The 17,848-nt window shown below is 40.1% G+C and overlaps 1 protein-coding gene across 2 annotated transcripts in view; it reads right to left on the reverse strand.

The window, feature by feature from the left end:
• The window catches only part of LOC127661276 (chromodomain Y-like protein 2), a 92,264-nt gene that overhangs the window by 33,986 nt on the left and 40,430 nt on the right, over positions 1-17,848 (reverse strand). For both annotated transcript variants that reach the window (XM_052151911.1, XM_052151910.1), the window contains exon 3: positions 9,096-9,313. In XM_052151911.1, the coding sequence (XP_052007871.1) occupies positions 9,096-9,313 (218 nt within the window). The remainder of the gene's footprint in view (positions 1-9,095; positions 9,314-17,848) is intronic.

Here is a 17,848-nt window from a genome sequence, read left to right on the forward strand (position 1 = left end):
AGTATCACCGATCCCGATCCGAAGCCAGCGTTGTTTTTTTGCATAATCAGTTTATAATATCTTTACATTATTGTGTGGATCCGATTTTTAGTGCCAACCGAAATTTATAGCTTATTAAGAAAAACTAACAGCAAAATTAACAGTAATTCCAGTATAAGTCATCAGCAGAAAAGAAGCCGTTTTTTTTTGCAAATTTTTTTCAACTAGTATCTGGACTTTAAAGGATTCAGATCTCTTTTTTTGTTCAATTTAATTGTAAGATATCGGCTCACTTTTCTTTCACACAGTTATTTGGAACCCATTCAACTTTGACAATTTATCATTTGTTTACAAAATAATTTGTAAACAAATGATAATAATAATAATAATAATATATTATAATAGCAATATATAGTAATATATCTCAATCGTGCACCTATAACTTTTAAACCCTCATGCTTTTATTTTGACATTCTGAACTCTCCAGGAATTCCTGTAAGTGTGTCTGTTTGTAGGCAAGTTCACAGTAGTTTAATTCACTTCTTATTCAAATGTTGTTAAAAATGCAGCTCCGGTGCCGTTCTAAATGCATATTATAAGTGAACCGAACATTTGAGCATCTACATCTGAGATGATATTTGTGAGTAGCGCTCAAATATTGCACACCGCATGAAGGCTAAAAATAGCCGCAAATGTGTGTCAACAGAGCAGCGCCATTCACTGACAGCCTTTTGTGATTCACAGAGCTATCACACGTCTTCAAGTGGCTTTGAATAAAATGCACGAGTCATATGAACTACTTAACTTGTGTTTTTTAGGTTCTTTTTTGTCATTTTTTGAGCTTGACGGTAATAAATATGACTGTAATGCAGTTCAGTGGAAAGGATGCTGCGAGAACCGGCCTGGCGATATAAACAATATTTTAATGATTAACTTAAACAAAAGACAAACACACACATGACGGACATGTCTGTAAACAATTTCTCTCTTGTCGCACCACCATCCGCAATCGGCCTTCATCCCTCTCGGAGGCTTAATTAGCCTGATAAAGGACCGGCTGTGTATAATTACGACCAAAAAGAACGAATCTTTGTCATGTGAAAAAAGGTTATTTTAAACATTGTTTTATAAATTTGTATGATTGAATTTCTGCTCATTCAAAGATAGTGTAATGCAGTGCTGAAATACTTAAAAACAGCTCATTTATTTTTTATAATGAAGATTTCTTTGTTTAACTGGCACAAAAGGGGGATTAAATAACAACAACAAAATTATTATATTTTTTTAAATTGGTATCGGATATCGGGCAAATTGTTATTTTAAACATCTGTATCAGTATCGGCCTAGAATTTCACAATCGGTGCATCTCTACACATGACGTTCACTGTGCAAGTTTTTGTTTTGTTTTTAACGATATCCTTTTAATAGACCTATAACTGTATGCATTATCCATGATGATTTTATTCTTTTAGACCTTTAAATCTGTTACTTGGCTTCACCAATAAAGCAAAAGACCACAATTGTGTAGCTCTCTCCTAAAATTATTTGTTCTTAAACATACATACACAGAAGTGAATAATACAAAAAAAATAAAATACAAAACTGCCATAGCATACCATAAAACGTCTTGGTTAATGCGTAACTCTGGTTCCCTGAAAGGAGCGAACAAGATGCTGCATCAGAACCTGATGCTAAAGGAGCTCCTACCTGACTTGACTTGTTTGGTCACTGTACATGTGTAATGCCTTCACTGGGCAGAACATGAGAAGACTCAGCATCATCAAACTCAAGGGTGGAGGAGAGGATATTTGTAGGGTAAAAACATAAGCCCTAAAAGAGGTTGCCAGAATTGTGGCCACATAATCTTCCCTGGGCTTAAGAATGGTCTATGATGGACCTGGTCCAAACTCTACAAAGGAGCTATTGGCCAAAAGGGCCTGAAGTTCCCAAATTTGTTCGACTGATGCCAAAACAAAAAGCAGCACATTCCTTGTTAATTACTGCTAGTGCCTCAAGCCTCAGCTTGCTGTCAAACAGCTGATTGAGGGTGGAGTCACCATTCCCCTGTCCTTTTGCATCCTGACATTAGAGTCAACCTGCTCTGCTGTTCAGATAAACAGATGTGTCATGACTCGCTCCAGAGATGCGTTTCCCCTATCAGCTTGCTACATCAATAATTGTGCAAGATATGGGAATAAAAGGAAACAATGATACTTGTTGCACCAAAGGGCCTAACAGCTACTGGTCACCAATGGTGGATGCTCCCCCATGGAAAATTCCTTTGAGGTTGGATCTGCTCTTGCAAAATTAGGGCAAGATCTGGCATCCTCAACCAGAGCTGTGGAGACCGCAAGTCTAGCCCTTGAAAGGCGCATCTGACACAACAGGGTTGTCGCAGAGGGTGATAAAGGCCAGGACCCCCACAACGAGGTGGCTGTATGCATTCAAGTGCCAATTTTTTGCTCATCTAACATGGTAACAGTCAAGTTTTATTCCTAAAAATGAAACTTACTGACTGGGCACTCACACACTGCCTGTTCAGTTGTTCTTGAGGCCCCAAGGCGCTAGCAATTGGTATATTTTCCTGTACTTGCACTCTTGTACCTTCGATTGAACCATCATTTGCCAATTGTTGAGGTAATGCGCATGCTGCTTGGCTTCAGCAGAGTGAACACCACATCTATTCATTTCATAGATATGCGAAGGCCAAGGAAAACCTGAAAGATAGGACCTTGAACTGAAATGCAGTCCCCTTGAAGGCGAATCTCAAGAAAGGCCTGTAGCAAGGGGATCTGCAAGATGGCGCCGTGTATGGCTGCTGCGTTGCGAGCTCTGACACAACACTGCAGTTTATTGTTTGTTTTGTTTACAGGTTTTAGTCTTGGATGTTATCTGCCTTATTGTATATATATATATATATATATATATATATATATATATATATATATATATATATATATATACAATATACGCTTTTGGACATTGGTTCTAGAATTACACACCGTAAACCGGACTTCAAATTCCTCAATGCCGACCCGCTGTTTACAAACACCCCAGCGGAGCCCTTTCTCTGGGCTGCCTGGCCGCGGAAACACAGAAGGAAAAGGGGAAAAAGAGCCGGCATTCTCATCAGAGTAAGACGTTGCGCAAATAGACCCCCGCTACCCAGTATACTACTGGCAAATGTTCAGTCTCTGGACAACAAGCTCTGCGAGCTGAGAGCGCGGATCTCTTTGCAACGAGAGATGAGGGACTGCTGCATTATTTGCTTTACAGAAACCTGGTTGTCTGCGGAGATTCCAGACTCGTCCATCGAACCCGCAGGGTTCTCCGTGCACAGAGCGGACAGAGCGAAAGACCTCTCTGGTAAAAGCAGAGATGGTGGTGTATGTTTTATGATCAACAATTCATGGGGTAATAAGAGGAACGTACATTTTATCAAGTCTTTCTGCTCCCCTGATCTGGAATTTCTCACGCTTCTGTGTCGACCATTCTGGCTCCCGAGGGAATTCACAGCGGTCATTATCACAGCTGTGTACATCCCCCCAACAAGCCGACACAGACCGGACACTCAAGGAACTGTATGGGAGTATAAGTGAGCAGCAAACCGCACACCCTGAGGCCGCGTTCGTTGTTACCGGGGACTTTAACAAAGCCAACTTTAAAACAATCGCACCAAAATACCACCAACACATCAGCTTCAACACACGAGGGGACCGGGTTTTGGACCTTTGCTATTCTCCTTTCCAGGATGGCTACAAATCCCTCTCCCACCCACCATTTGGCAAATCAGACCACTCTTCCATTCTGCTTCTGTCCGCTTACAGGCAGAAACTGAAATGGGAAGCACCCACCCTCAGAACGTTCCAGTGCTGGTCGGACCAATCAGACTCTGCGCTACAAGACTGTTTTGATCACGCTGACTGGGAGATGTTCCGGTCCGCCTCTGATGATGACATCGAGGCTTACGCTGATAGCGTAACTTGTTTCATCAGGAAGTGCGTAGAGGACATTGTGCCAACCAAAACAATACGCTACCCCAAACAGAAACCATGGGTTAACAGCGATGTTCGCACGGCACTTAATGCGCGGACCTCCGCTTTTAATTCCGGGAACGCGGAGGAGCATAAACAAGCCAGTTATGACCACCGTATCTCTATCAGTGCAGCCAAATGCCAGTACAGGCACAAAATTGAAGGACAGTTCAACACCACTGACTCTAGAAGTATATGGCAGGGAATTAACATCATCACAGACTACAAAGGGAATAAAAACTCCGCCGTGAACACCGCTGCCTCTCTCCCGGATGAGCTTATTACATTTTATGCTTGTTTCGAGGACAATAACACCACCCTCGCGGAGAGAGCACTCGCGACCGACGCTTCAGAGGTTGGTTCACTCTCAGTCTCTGTTGTGGATGTAACCCGATCCTTCCGACTGGTGAGCATCCGTAAAGCCGCGGGTCCAGACGGCATTCCGGGCCACATCATCAGAGCGTACGCGAACCAACTGGCTGGTGTTTTTACGGACATTTTCAACCTGTCCCTCTCCCTGTCTGTAGTCCCCACATGTTTCAAAACGTCAACCATTGTGCCTGTACCGAAGCAAACCAAAATCACTTGCTTAAATGACTGGCGCCCTGTTGCTCTGATCATCAGCAAATGCTTTGAGAGGCTAATCAGAGATCACATCTGCTCTGTGCTGCCCACGTCTTTGGACCCATTGCAGTTTGCCTACCACAACAACTGCTCCACTGATGATGCCATTGCATCTACAATACACACTGCTCTCTCCCACCTGGAAAAAAGGAACACATATGTGAGAGTGTGCTGTTTGTAGACTAAAGCTAAGCATTCAACACCATAGTGCCCTCCAAGCTTGATGAGAAACTCCAGGCTCTGGGCTTAAAAAGCCCGCTGTGCAGCTGGATCCTGGATTTCCTGTCAGGCAGACGTCAGGTGGTTAGAATGGGCAGCAACGTCTCCTCATTACTGACCCTCAACACTGGAGCCCCGCAGCGGCTGTGTTCTAAGCCCACTCCTGTATTCCCTGTACACACATAACTATGTGACAACACATAGCTCCAATGCCATCATTAAGTTTGCTGACGATATGACGGTGGTAGGTCTGATCACTGACAACGATGAAACACGCTGGTGTCAGGAGCACAACCTCTCCCTCAACATCAGTAAAACCAAGGAGCTTGTGATGGACTTCAGGAGGAAAGACAAAGAACACAGCCCCATCACCATTCATGGAGCACCGGTGGAGAGAGTCAGCAGTTTCAAGTTCCTCGGTGTCCACATCACTGAGGAACTCACATGGTCCGTCCACACTGAGGCCGTTGTGAAGAAGGCTCACGAGTGCCTCTTCTTCCAGAGATGGCTGAGGAAGTTTGGAATGAACAACCACATCCTCACACGGTTCTACACCAGCACTGCAGCCAGTCAGGATGCTCTCTACATCGCCGCCTGGTACGGCAATAGCACCGCCAACAACCGCAAAGCCCTGCAAAGGGTGGTGCGAACTGCCAGACACATCATCGGAGGTGAGCTTCCCTCCCTCCAGGACATATATAACACATATATAACAGTGGCCTCAATCATCCGTAAAAGGAAGAAGTTTGGAACCACCAGGACTCTTCCTAGAGCTGGCCGCCCGGCCAAACTGAGTGATCGGGGGAGAAGGGCCTTAGTCAGGGAGGTGACCAAGAACCCGATGGTCAATCTGACAGATTCGGACCAGCATTTACAGCCTTTCAGTTTGGAATGTGTCAACGTCATAAATTACAGGCATTCAGCCGGAACCCCCACACAGTTAAATCAGGCTGTTCTGTGTAAGGTTACAAGGACCGTCAGATTTGCACAACTCTAAGAAATTTCATCAATGCTGAAAATCACTTTGAACTATGGTAACGTTTGTACCTAACAAATGAATGATTATAGAATGATGGGCCTCTTTAAAATGTGTGTAGTTATGTGCAATCACCTATAATTGATAAATATAATCTTGAATTTTGTATGATTCATCTCATTTTACTAAGAATGGTAACTATAAGGCTTAACTTGATAAAATGCAATGATGTGTAAAATCAATATGATTTTGTAACCAGGGATTTTCATGTTTTGTTACCTACACGTATAACAGCCATGAAAAAATGTCATGTTTAGTATGCAAGCGTTCGCTGGCGTATGCAGAGAAAGCTGATGACAACGAAAATCATGACTCTTGTACCATTCTCAAGATATAAAAGCTCATGATTAAATATGTACTGTTTTTGAGTGGGAAATTTTTAAGAGTCTGAAACAAAGGACCATAACTCAACTGTCGGAAAAGACAGCCCAGTTGACCATGTGACTCTGAAAAGTCACTTCTGATTGGCACAGGACACCTTTGGGGATGTGGCCAATTTCAGATCAGACATTTCCAAAAAGGAAGAACACGCTCTCTTCTCCTCTTGCCTCTTCATCCTCTTGGTTCTGGGGCTCCTCGCTCTTCTGCCTGCACATGCTGGTCGCTCCGCTGACTGCCAGGTACATGCCATGTGAGGCCCAAGGGAGCTCGGGACTCAACATCCCGAGAAGGATTGAGAAGGCCTCACTTCAAAACCAAAATCATCATTCATACAGACAATAAATTTGATCATACAGAGGTCAAAACATCGACAGAACGAACTTTTGACCAAGCGCCAAGAACCAAGCAACACAAAGATTGCAAGGAAACACCATAAAGACATGCAAGTACATCTCCAATATTGTGCTCAAAGTGCTGGTGTATTAATTAAATAATTTGGGTAATCCGAAAGTAAATCGATGTAGACTCAAAGAAGGATAAATTATTCTTCAGGTATTGTCAACAGATACAATAAGTTCATTTTCACTGTATAGATCTTTTATTTCACATTCTGTCACTTTTCATCAACCTGTCTCCATTATATATGTGTTAGATTAGATTTATGTTTAGAATAGTAATAAAGTTTGTCTCTATTCAAAGATGAATGACTGTGGTATATTTTGATAAATAATCTCATCCCTGTTTCTAAAGGATTTCTCTTCTAAGCTGTACCTAAAAACGTGTGATATTATTTTCAATAAGGCATGAGAATAATATCACTCCAATAAGTGAATTAATCATAATTCACTTATTAAAGCTAATTCCTTACAGTAGAAATTGTGAGCGGATACAATGAGACATTGTATTATGATTTCAATGGTGGAGAATCTGTTAAGACAATAATCTAGTTATTTGTTATTTATCTAATTTATAATGGTTGTCGAACGCGACAAATTCCGTTATACATTTCATTACTTAATAAGGTACAATAAGGACAATTTAGCTCATAACTCACATATTTCAAGACCCTAAATTCACTCTAAATGTCGCATTTCCTTTATTCCCTACAGGACACATTCAAAACATAAAGACCACTCACAAGTGAAGCAAATAATGTTGATACCTCCTAACAAGGACACATGTCAAGGTCTGGGTAGATTAGATTGTAAGTGAACAATCAGTTCTCATAGTCCAAGTGCTGATTGCAGGAGAAATGTGCAGAAGTAAAGACCTGAGTGACTTTGAAAAGGGTAAAATTGTTATAATCAGATGACTGGGTCAGAGCATCTCTGAAATGGCAAAGGCTTGTGGGGTGCACATGGTCAGCAGTGGTGAGTGGTCCGAGGAGTGATAAACCAAAAACCTGCGCCAGGGTGTTGGGCGCTGAAGGCTCATTGATGCGTGAGGGCAACGAAGGCTACCCCGTCCGAACCAACACAAGGTCTACTGTGGCACAAGTCACAGAAAATGTTAAGGATGGTTACAGGAGGAATGTGTCATAACACACAGTGCATCGCACCCTGCTGCGTATGGGGCTGCATAGACGCAGACCGATCAGAGTGTCCATGATGACCCCTGTACACGATCAAAAGCGCCTACAATGGGCACGAGAGGAACATGATGAAGAGTTCAAGGTATTGTCCAGGCCACCAAATTCCCCTGATCTCAATTCGATTGAGCCTCTGTGGGATGTGCTGGACCAAAAACTCAGATCCACAACGGCTCAACCTCACAACTTACAAGATTTGAAGGGTCTGGGTTTTGTAGAGTCCATGCCTCGGTGGGTCGGTGCTGTTTTGGCAGCACTCGAAGGTCAACAGCATATTAGGCAGGTGGTCATAATGTTTTACTCAGCGGTGTACAGTTCATGCAACTGTATAAAGTGCATGAATTTTAAAGAAGGTAAGCACCGAAGCATTATACGATTGGCTGTTTTTGCCAAACATCTTTCAGTCACATTTTATATTAGGTGGCATTAACTACTATGTACTAACATTAAATGAATACAAGACTATGTATTTACTGTGTAACTACGTGTTGTTCTGCAAAATTCCCACATTTGCTGCTACTGAGGTTGAGGTATAGGTAGATTTAGGAGTAAGGGTAGGGTTAGAGTTAGGATTAGGTTTTGCTACTTTTTCCTTTGGCACTGCATTGCATTGCCCGCAAATGCGATACTACTCCTAAAATTGGTGGTAATCCCATTTCAAAATTATTTACCCGGGGTTAAATGTGGGGTTTAAAAATAGGATAATCCGGAGCTAAGCATATTGTGAAAAGCCCTTAAGAGGGTTTAAAGCCTAAATATACAGTGTGAAACTTCGAAACATAAAATAACCAAGATTAATTCCTTACCCAAGGAAAAGTATGAAGAGTGTTAAACATGAAACAAGATAATCCAGGATAACATTTAACATTTTCAAATGTTAATGCCCTATTCTTCACGCAAGTACACAGACGCAAGTGAATGGCCAAAGCATTGACAACGCGAGGTCCCCTTGAACATACTTAGTACATGCTCTTGTGCTGGTCTGGTCTCTAACAAACCTTAGTACTCAAGGCGATGATAGAGTTACCCTTAACTGCCAGGGTTACTATTTAGGTACGTTGCTATTGACCAACTTGATTATCAGCATAGACCAGGGGTTTTCAAAGTCTTCACATTTGTCAACCATTGTGAAATTATTTTATGATAACAATAGAATGTGGTGAGAAAAGCAATAAAATGTTTTGATAAAAGTTTGCAAAATATTTCCTCTGAGCAAAATCTCATGTTGACATACCTCTGGGGTTAATGCATTGTTGTCTGATGTTTGGCTCGATAGCAGCACATGTGTAAAACCCTCTTCCTTCCTGACTACAATGTCCCGAAATCTGCAGTTGGTCTCGTTCTGTCTGACATTGTACCTCAGTCTCTTGTCAAAGATGTAGCCTTTGTCCTCCGTCAGCTTCCGTTTGACTGTACTGTGCAAATGTGCATCTCCGTTAGGAAGTGGTGACCCTGTTTGGACATGAGGGAAAAAAGGGACATTAATATGAGAACTTGGAAAAATGATTAAGCATATAATGCATAAATAAACAGTACTGATATAAAAATGACACAAAGCGGCATCTTGTCCATCTAAGTTCTTTTAGGTTGACCATAAAATCCTGATGATTATTCTCAGCTATATGCATTTATGAAGTTTATGACATTTATTCTCATCAGATTGCCTTGATGAGGATAAGGGCTATGTCACACAGATAAGCAGTGCATATGGTAAGTGGTGTACGTTTAGTTTGGTGGCAATTTTAACCAGTTAGAACATTCACACTGTACACATAAGCAGCATGTTTGCAATAAAGCATTATAAACAATGCTCTCAGAAAATGTTTTTAATAAAAAGATAATATATATATATATATATATATATATATATATATATATATATATATATATATATATATACACACACACACACACATTACCGTTCAAAATTTGGGGTCACTTGCCTGAAATGTTTCTCATGATCTTAAAAACATTTTGATCTGAAGGCTTATGCTTAAATGTTTGCTATTAATTTTGTAGTCAAAAATATAATTGTGCCAACATATTAATTTATTTAATTTAAAGAAATATGTATTATTGATTGTTTTATAAGTTTTAAATTGTATTAAAATTTTAAAAGGTAAAGTATATATATATACTTTATTAGCTTAATATTATTATTAGCTTAATATTATTATTAAGCTAATAATAATATGTTGCATTCTATACGGCCTGATTATGTCATTTTTTAAGTTACATAGACTGCCTCCAGTTTTCCTCAACTTGACTAATTAAGAGGCGATATATTTGACCGGCATATCATCAAAATGTCCGTAAAACGAAACCATTTTTTTCTAGCGGAAACTCTGATATATATATATATACATACATATACACTCAATATATATCAAATCCCTTTTCGAAATCAAGTGAGATGTCAGTGTCTGATCATTAGCCAGCTCCCGGTACCATCAATACCGGTGATAAGTGACGAACACGGAAGTGCACGTTGTTTACAGCAAAGGAACATGTTGAAAAGAAGAGAGTTGTTTTAGCTATACTTTAGATTTGAATTAGTCTTAAAATGGTGTGTTCGTGCATCTATCCAGTCATTCCAATCGTCCATTCATGGCAGCAAACACTCTCAGCCTCTGTTGGCATTACATCGCATTTCCTGCATGAGCACCACCATGTCTCCCGTACTCTCCGTCTACCAGATTATTTTATTTGTGCCGCTGCTGCAGCCTCCTCCATCTCCCGGAGTTCCAGGTTGGTGTACTCCGGTTCAAACAAATAGGGCTAGGCAAAAAACTCAATCTCCTCTTCTCTTCTATCGAAAACTTCCGACATTTTTCTTAAAAAATCATCATTGTTGTTTTCTAATTTGTGACTGCCGTTTTGTTTTGCTCTATCCTTCCACGTTTGTCACTTCTCACCGGAGCTTATGCTATGCCTACGTCATACGGCGGAACTCAACTCTCTTGAGAGTGCGCGGACGGCCGTTACTGGAAGCCAGTAATTATAGTTTATAAAGTTATAAATATGGACATTTTTCTTACAAAAACGCATTGCTTCTCTTCAGAAGGCCTTTATTACCCCCTGGAGCTGTATGGATTTCTTTTTTGAAGGATGGATGCGCTTTTTGGGGCTTCAAAATATACACCTAGGATGGCTTGAGGGTGAGTAAATTATGGGATACATTTTGGGGTGAACCAACCCTTTAAGTGCCTCCCAATCCATGCCAATAGAGGATACTGAGGACCAGTTGGTCTCCATATAAACATTGATTTCAGCCTTTAACATTTGTTGGAAATCAGGATTTTGCAAAAGGGATACATTAAAGCGCTAGCTATATGATTTCTTTTTCTCCATGTGGCAAAATCTCTAAACACACCAGGGTGTGATCTGAGACTAATATGTTTCCAACTGAGCAATCAACAACAGATGAAATGAGGGACTTAGATATATTTAAAAAAAATCTATTCTAGAATAAATCTTATAGACTGATGAAAAAGATATATTGTCCCTACCAGATTGGTGCAAAAGTCTCCAAATATCTGCAAGACCAAGATTTTTACACATCCTGAGAAGTGTCAATATTGCTCTAGGGGGCTTACACACTTTTGCTTCACTATGATCATGGTCTGAGTCCATCAAAAGATTAAAGTTTTCTCCCAATATTATATCACAAGGGGTGCCAGCGGCTTGCAATATCCCTTCAAGATTTATAGAAAACCCCAGATCATCAGAGTTAGGTGCATAAATATTACCCAAAATCAAAATTTTCCCCTGAATTCCTGCTAAAACAATAATGATTCTTCCTAAATTATCTTTAATCTGCTTGAGACATTAGAATTATAGATGTTTACTGATCAATGTAATGACTCCCCTGCTCTTACTTGAGCCAGCACTAAAGAAAACATGCCCACCACATATCTTCCAAAATTTTTGGGAGGATATAGTTTCTTGAAGAAGGGAAAGATGTGTTTCTTGAAGAATTACAATATAAAATGTCTTACATTTAAGAAATAACCTTCCTTCTTTTATGGGGTGGCCCAACCCATTTACATTCCAAGTGACAATCCACTCAACATTTTACATTTTGACATTTGACATTAGGAAGTAAATTGTGTCAAAAACAAAATTATAAAGACCACACTCCAACAATAGTGCAACAATGAAACCCCAAACTTCCCCCCGAACCAAACAAACAGAAAAAAGAAAAACGTGTGCATTAAACCCGCGCACGAAAGCACCAAACAGTGTCCATCCCTCTAAAACAGTCTATGTATACCTATGAGAGCCCCCGTATCAACTTTGCCGTCAGATTGCTCAAGTTTGGTGTTTCTCTACAAATTTTGTGAGACAGAATTACATAACAGAAAATACTCTGTAAAATAAATTCCAGCCAATAGGAGGCATAAATACAAGGCACATGCAGATTCATCCACATCTGTCCCGAAGAAGTGTTATTCCACAAAACAATCTCCAGCTACTAGGCAGAACAAACACAAAAAGGTGCCCAGCTTCCTCAGACAGTCAAGTGTATGTTCAGTGAGTTCAGTTCACTTGGGAGCAACATGAAAATCACCAAATGACTTACTCACCCCATTGACTCTATGAAAGACAATGCTTGCTGTTGGCATACTTTGCGGCCATCCTTAGTATCTATTCTCAGTTTGTCCGGAAACATCAGTGCAAAAGCGATCTTCCGTTGATGTAAGAGTTTCTTGCATTCCTTGAATTGATCACATTTTTCTTGTCGAATTTGCAAATTCTGGGAACAAGAAAACATTGTGTTTTCCAAGAAAGCCTTCCTGTACTCCTCTCCTTGTGTAACACAAAATCTTTATTGGATGATTACAATTCTCAAGGTCTTCCATCTTTTCCCAAACATGTTCTAAATCTACTTTGGTCACTAGCGAGTTAGCAGCTAATTCCCGCTCCGATGACTTCAGATAATCAATCCATTTCTCAACATCCGATATTCTTGTAAACCAACTCAGAGAATTTTGCCTCCATGGAATTGATTGATTGACGTATTACCACAAGATCCTCCAAGCCCGCTACGATCTTCGCCAGTATTACAGACATGCTGGACAGCTGACATTGAATTTCTCCCGCTACACTGTCCGAACCGAGTTTCTGGTCTGTGGCCCTGTCTGGGGTATAAGCTTGAGCATGTAAGTGTCTTTTAATAAAGCCAGAGTCTGAGGATTTTGAATTCTTTGACATGTTGACTTCTTAGGACAGTTATGTAGCAGGGTGTATCGAATCTCACCGGTTTAAGACACAAAAATAATTAAATACTAGCAAAGTGTGCAGAGCTCGCTGTTCACACATCCGACTCCCGCATGGCACCATTCCACCCGATCGGATATATATAACTTTTATAACAAGACTAATGAAGACAATAAAACAAGAACCAATCAAAAGACAAGACTAATAAGAATGACAAAACATCAGGGTCACATGACATGACTCTTGAACTTCAAAACACACACAGATGCCACATCAGACTATATATTTAAATAGTAGCCTTCTGTGGTATAATCACACAAGGCCATATCGCAATTCAAATTTTTATACAGATTAAAGCCCTATTTTCAGTCTCCTAATCCTTTTTTTTCATCCCCAAATTTAAGACCTCTGAACATGATTTAAGATGTAATAGCTATAAAATATGTCACCTTTCACAGATATAAATACTAAAAAGGGAATTTTACATTGTCGAAACCTGTAAGAATTTATTACTTTATATTAAGATGACATAGTAGACAATATTTAAACACTGAACGATTTCAAACATTAACTTTAAAAATGTGTTATGAAACTTTATAACTTCTAAACCAAATGTTTCAATTAGGTTTCACATTTTGTGGTTTTCATGTGAATATTTAAAGAAAATGTTTCCACACATGCAAGCCAACAATTTGAAAGAACAAAATTAGAAGGGTGGTATCAAGCGTTGTCAAGATACAACATTTTCAGTAGCAGATACCAATAGTAATTTCACAGCAAAAACTAATGCAATTTAATCACATTTAACAAATGACATGCAATAGAAAAAATAAAACCAGAGCTTGATGCTTTTCAGATATCTAACAGTAGTATTTTTGTCAAGTAAATGTTCTGGAAATGACAAAAAGTAATAAAATGTCAAATAAAACTACTTAATTACTTAAAAACGTATTCAATAAATAAACAAAACATTCAGATGCATCCAAAGATCTTGGTGACTGACAATCTTGTGTCTACTATCCAGAGTCGTAGCTAGTGGGGTGAAAGGTGGTAATGATTCTAGGGGCCAAAGTTTCAAGGGGCCCCACAACAAATTCTAAACTGTATTTTTTAAATGAAAGGGTCCCAGAGCAATGTACAGCCAGCGGTCCCAGATTACCTTGCTACGGCCAAGAGGCAAGCATCATAAAAGGTCAAGTGGCATGTGGATTCATTCAAATACAGACCTATTTAACATGCAACAATGTAAAAAACAACATTGAGAGCATTTCCTCTTAATATTTCAACAGTGGAAGTTCTTACTTCTATGAGGCTGTTCTATTTCTGCTATACTTATTTCCATACTGCTGAGCCAGAGTGCACGTGTTATTTATCCATTCATGCCCTTTGATTCATTCTGCATATAGCTGATATTCCTCCACTCTCGCAACAATTTAATTACCCGCTGCCCACCTCTCATTTCATCCTGTCAGCTCTTCACACCCAAAATAGACTGTCCAAAAAGAGCAGCAAAAATGGCTCTTAAAAAATAATAAAGATGCTCTAAATTTAAATATGGATGACCCAAAATCCAACAAAAAAGAAAAGAAGACTTCATGTGTTCACAAATAAATGTGTCAACAATCTGACTAAATTTACCTGACAAGTTAGGTTACACCAACAAAAGCACATTTTATGGGTTAGATCAAGTAGAAACAATTGCAGGTTTCCACTTTTTTTTAGTGCAGATGGTTTGAATTTCTAAACTTTAGAAGCACTGTCCAATACATAATCCTCTTGAGAGGTATAAACCAGAGTGACTTGAGTGCTTCTGCTTCAGATAACATTTCAGAAACATCTGAAGTGAGAAAAACAAAATTGGTCTGCATTTATTGTGGAACAATAAAGCATTAAAAGCACAAATGTAGTGCAATAACTAGATTATAGAATAGATTATTTACTGATGGTTAAATCATGAATTGATTTCTCTGTAGCATTTTCTGTGCTGAATTTGGGTGGAAATTCTGTGGAACTCCATTGAATAATTTGTATCCTTTTGAAATGTGTTAAACTGAGAATACTACACTTGTATCAGTATGGGAAAGTCGATTCAAATGAGGTTAATGCACAAGGGTGGGAGATATGTAAAACTTTGTGAATGATGGCCATTCTAATTCTGTGGTAATCCACTGAGCTTCCTGCATGGGTGGTTTCCGTGTGGGCCTGCTTATTACGATCACTTGTCATAGTGCATAGTCAAGAGGTATAGAAATGATGTACAAACACTTTGTTACGCTGCCTGAGTAGTTTTTGAATATTTCTACTTTTCTTAAGTATAAATACTTCTGTTGACTTTCAGTTTAACTTCACTATATTTAGAAAAGAAACGAATACTTGTATTTCGATGCATTTATTCAGATGCTGTCATTACTTCTGCAACTGAACAGCACAAAAAAATTACAGCTGCAAATGTAAACTGCATGTTGATTGGTGATTAATTACATTAGATTCAACTTTATTGTCATTGTGCAAAATACAAGTACAGAGCCAATGAAATGTAGTTAGCATCTAACCAGAAATGCAAATAGCAATATGTATATATAATATACACTCACCTAAAGGATTATTAGGAACACCTGTTCAATTTCTCATTAATGCAATTATCTAATCAACCAATCACATGGCAGTTGCTTCAATGCATTTAGGGGTGTGGTCCTGGTCAAGACAATCTCCTGAACTCCAAACTGAATGTCAGAATGGGAAAGAAAGGTGATTTAAGCAATTTTGAGCATGGCATGGTTGTTGGTGCCAGACGGGCCGTTCTGAGTATTTCACAATCTGCTCAGTTACTGGGATTTTCACGCACAACCATTTCTAGGGTTTACAAAGAATGGTGTGAAAAGGGAAAAACATCCAGTATGCGGCAGTCCTGTGGGCGAAAATGCCTTGTTGATGCTAGAGGTCAGAGGAGAATGGGCTGACTGATTCAAGCTGATAGAAGAGCAACTTTGCCTGAAATAACCACTCATTACAACCGAGGTATGCAGCAAAGCATTTGTGAAGCCACAACACGCACAACCTTGAGGCGGATGGGCTACAACAGCAGAAGACCCCACCGGGTACCACTCATCTCCACTACAAATAGGAAAAAGAGGCTACAATTTGCAAGAGCTCACCAAAATTGGACAGTTGAAGACTGGAAAAATGTTGCCTGGTCTGATGAGTCTCGATTTCTGTTGAGACATTCAGATGGTAGAGTCAGAATTTGGCATAAACAGAATGAGAACATGGATCCATCATGCCTTGTTACCACTGTGCAGGCTGGTGGTGGTGGTGTAATGGTGTGGGGGATGTTTTCTTGGCACATTTTAGGCCCCTTAGTGCCAATTGGGCATCGTTTAAATGCCACGGCCTACCTGAGCATTGTTTCTGACCATGTACCCATCCTCTGATGGCTACTTCCAGCAGGATAATGCACCATGTCACAAAGCTCGAATCATTTCAAATTAGTTTCTTGAACATGACAATGAGTTCACTGTACTAAAATGGCCCCCACAGTCACCAGATCTCAACCCAATAGAGCATCTTTGGGATGTGGTGGAACGGGAGCTTCGTGCCCTGGATGTGCATCCCACAAATCTCCATCAACTGCAAGATGCTATCCTATCAATATGGGCCAACATTTCTAAAGAATGCTTTCAGCACCTTGTTGAATCAATGCCATGTAGAATTAAGGCAGTTCTGAAGGTGAAAGGGGGTCAAACACAGTATTAGTATGGTGTTCCTAACAATCCTTTAGGTGAGTGTATATATACATGTATATATACAAATATGTAATTATATACAATATGTGTTTTTTGAGTGCAAAGTTATGATGTAGAGAAGCAGAGACCAGCTCAATGCAAATGTCTAGCATACAGTACAAGGTTCAAACGAAGAAGCATAAACTGAAGGTGCATTGTACAGAATGAGGTATAAATATGTAAATGTGTAAATATATGTATATGGCCGGTGGCCATAACAGTGCAAGCGGCATCAGGAGGTAGAAGTTATGTGCAAGAAATGTGCAAGGGAATGTGCGAAAAACAAATATATATAAATTAATTACAAAAAAATACAAATATGTAGTTGGGGTGGGATGTAGTGTTCAGCGCCTGAGTTTAGAGTTCAGTAGGCTGACAGCTGAGGGAAAGAAACTGTTCCCGAGTCTGCTGGTGCGACAGCGAAGACTCCTATAGCGTTTTCCAGATGGGAGAGGAGTAAACAAACGTGGTTGGTGTGAGAGGTGTCTTTGATAATGCTTCTCACCCTCCTTAGGCAGCGTTTATTGTGAATGTCATTGATGGAGGGTAGCTGGACACCAGTGATGTATCGGGCAGTTTTCACCACCCGCTGGAGTGCCTTCTGATCGGAGTGCAGTTGCTATACCACACTGTGATGCAGTTTGTTAAGACACTTTCAATAGTGCAGCAGTATTAGTTCAGCAGGATGTGGGGTGAGCTTTCCTTAGCTTCCTAAGGAAGTAAAGGTGATGTTGCGCCTTTTTGATCAGAGTGGAGGTGTTGTAGATCCAGGAAAGATCCTCAGATATATGGACATCCAGGAACTTGAAGCTCATCACACGCTCCACTTCGTCCCCATCAATGTAGATGGGAGTGTGTGTGCGTCCTTTCCTAGTCCGCCGGTAGTCCACAATCAGTTCCTTGGTCTTCTGGGTGTTGAGTGTGAGATTGCTGTTGGCACACCACACTACCAGGTGCTGTACCTCTTCCCTGTAGGCCGTCTCAT

The sequence above is a fragment of the Xyrauchen texanus genome, chromosome 21, assembly GCF_025860055.1.
Source record: "Xyrauchen texanus isolate HMW12.3.18 chromosome 21, RBS_HiC_50CHRs, whole genome shotgun sequence".
NCBI classification, from domain to species: Eukaryota; Metazoa; Chordata; class Actinopteri; order Cypriniformes; family Catostomidae; genus Xyrauchen; species Xyrauchen texanus.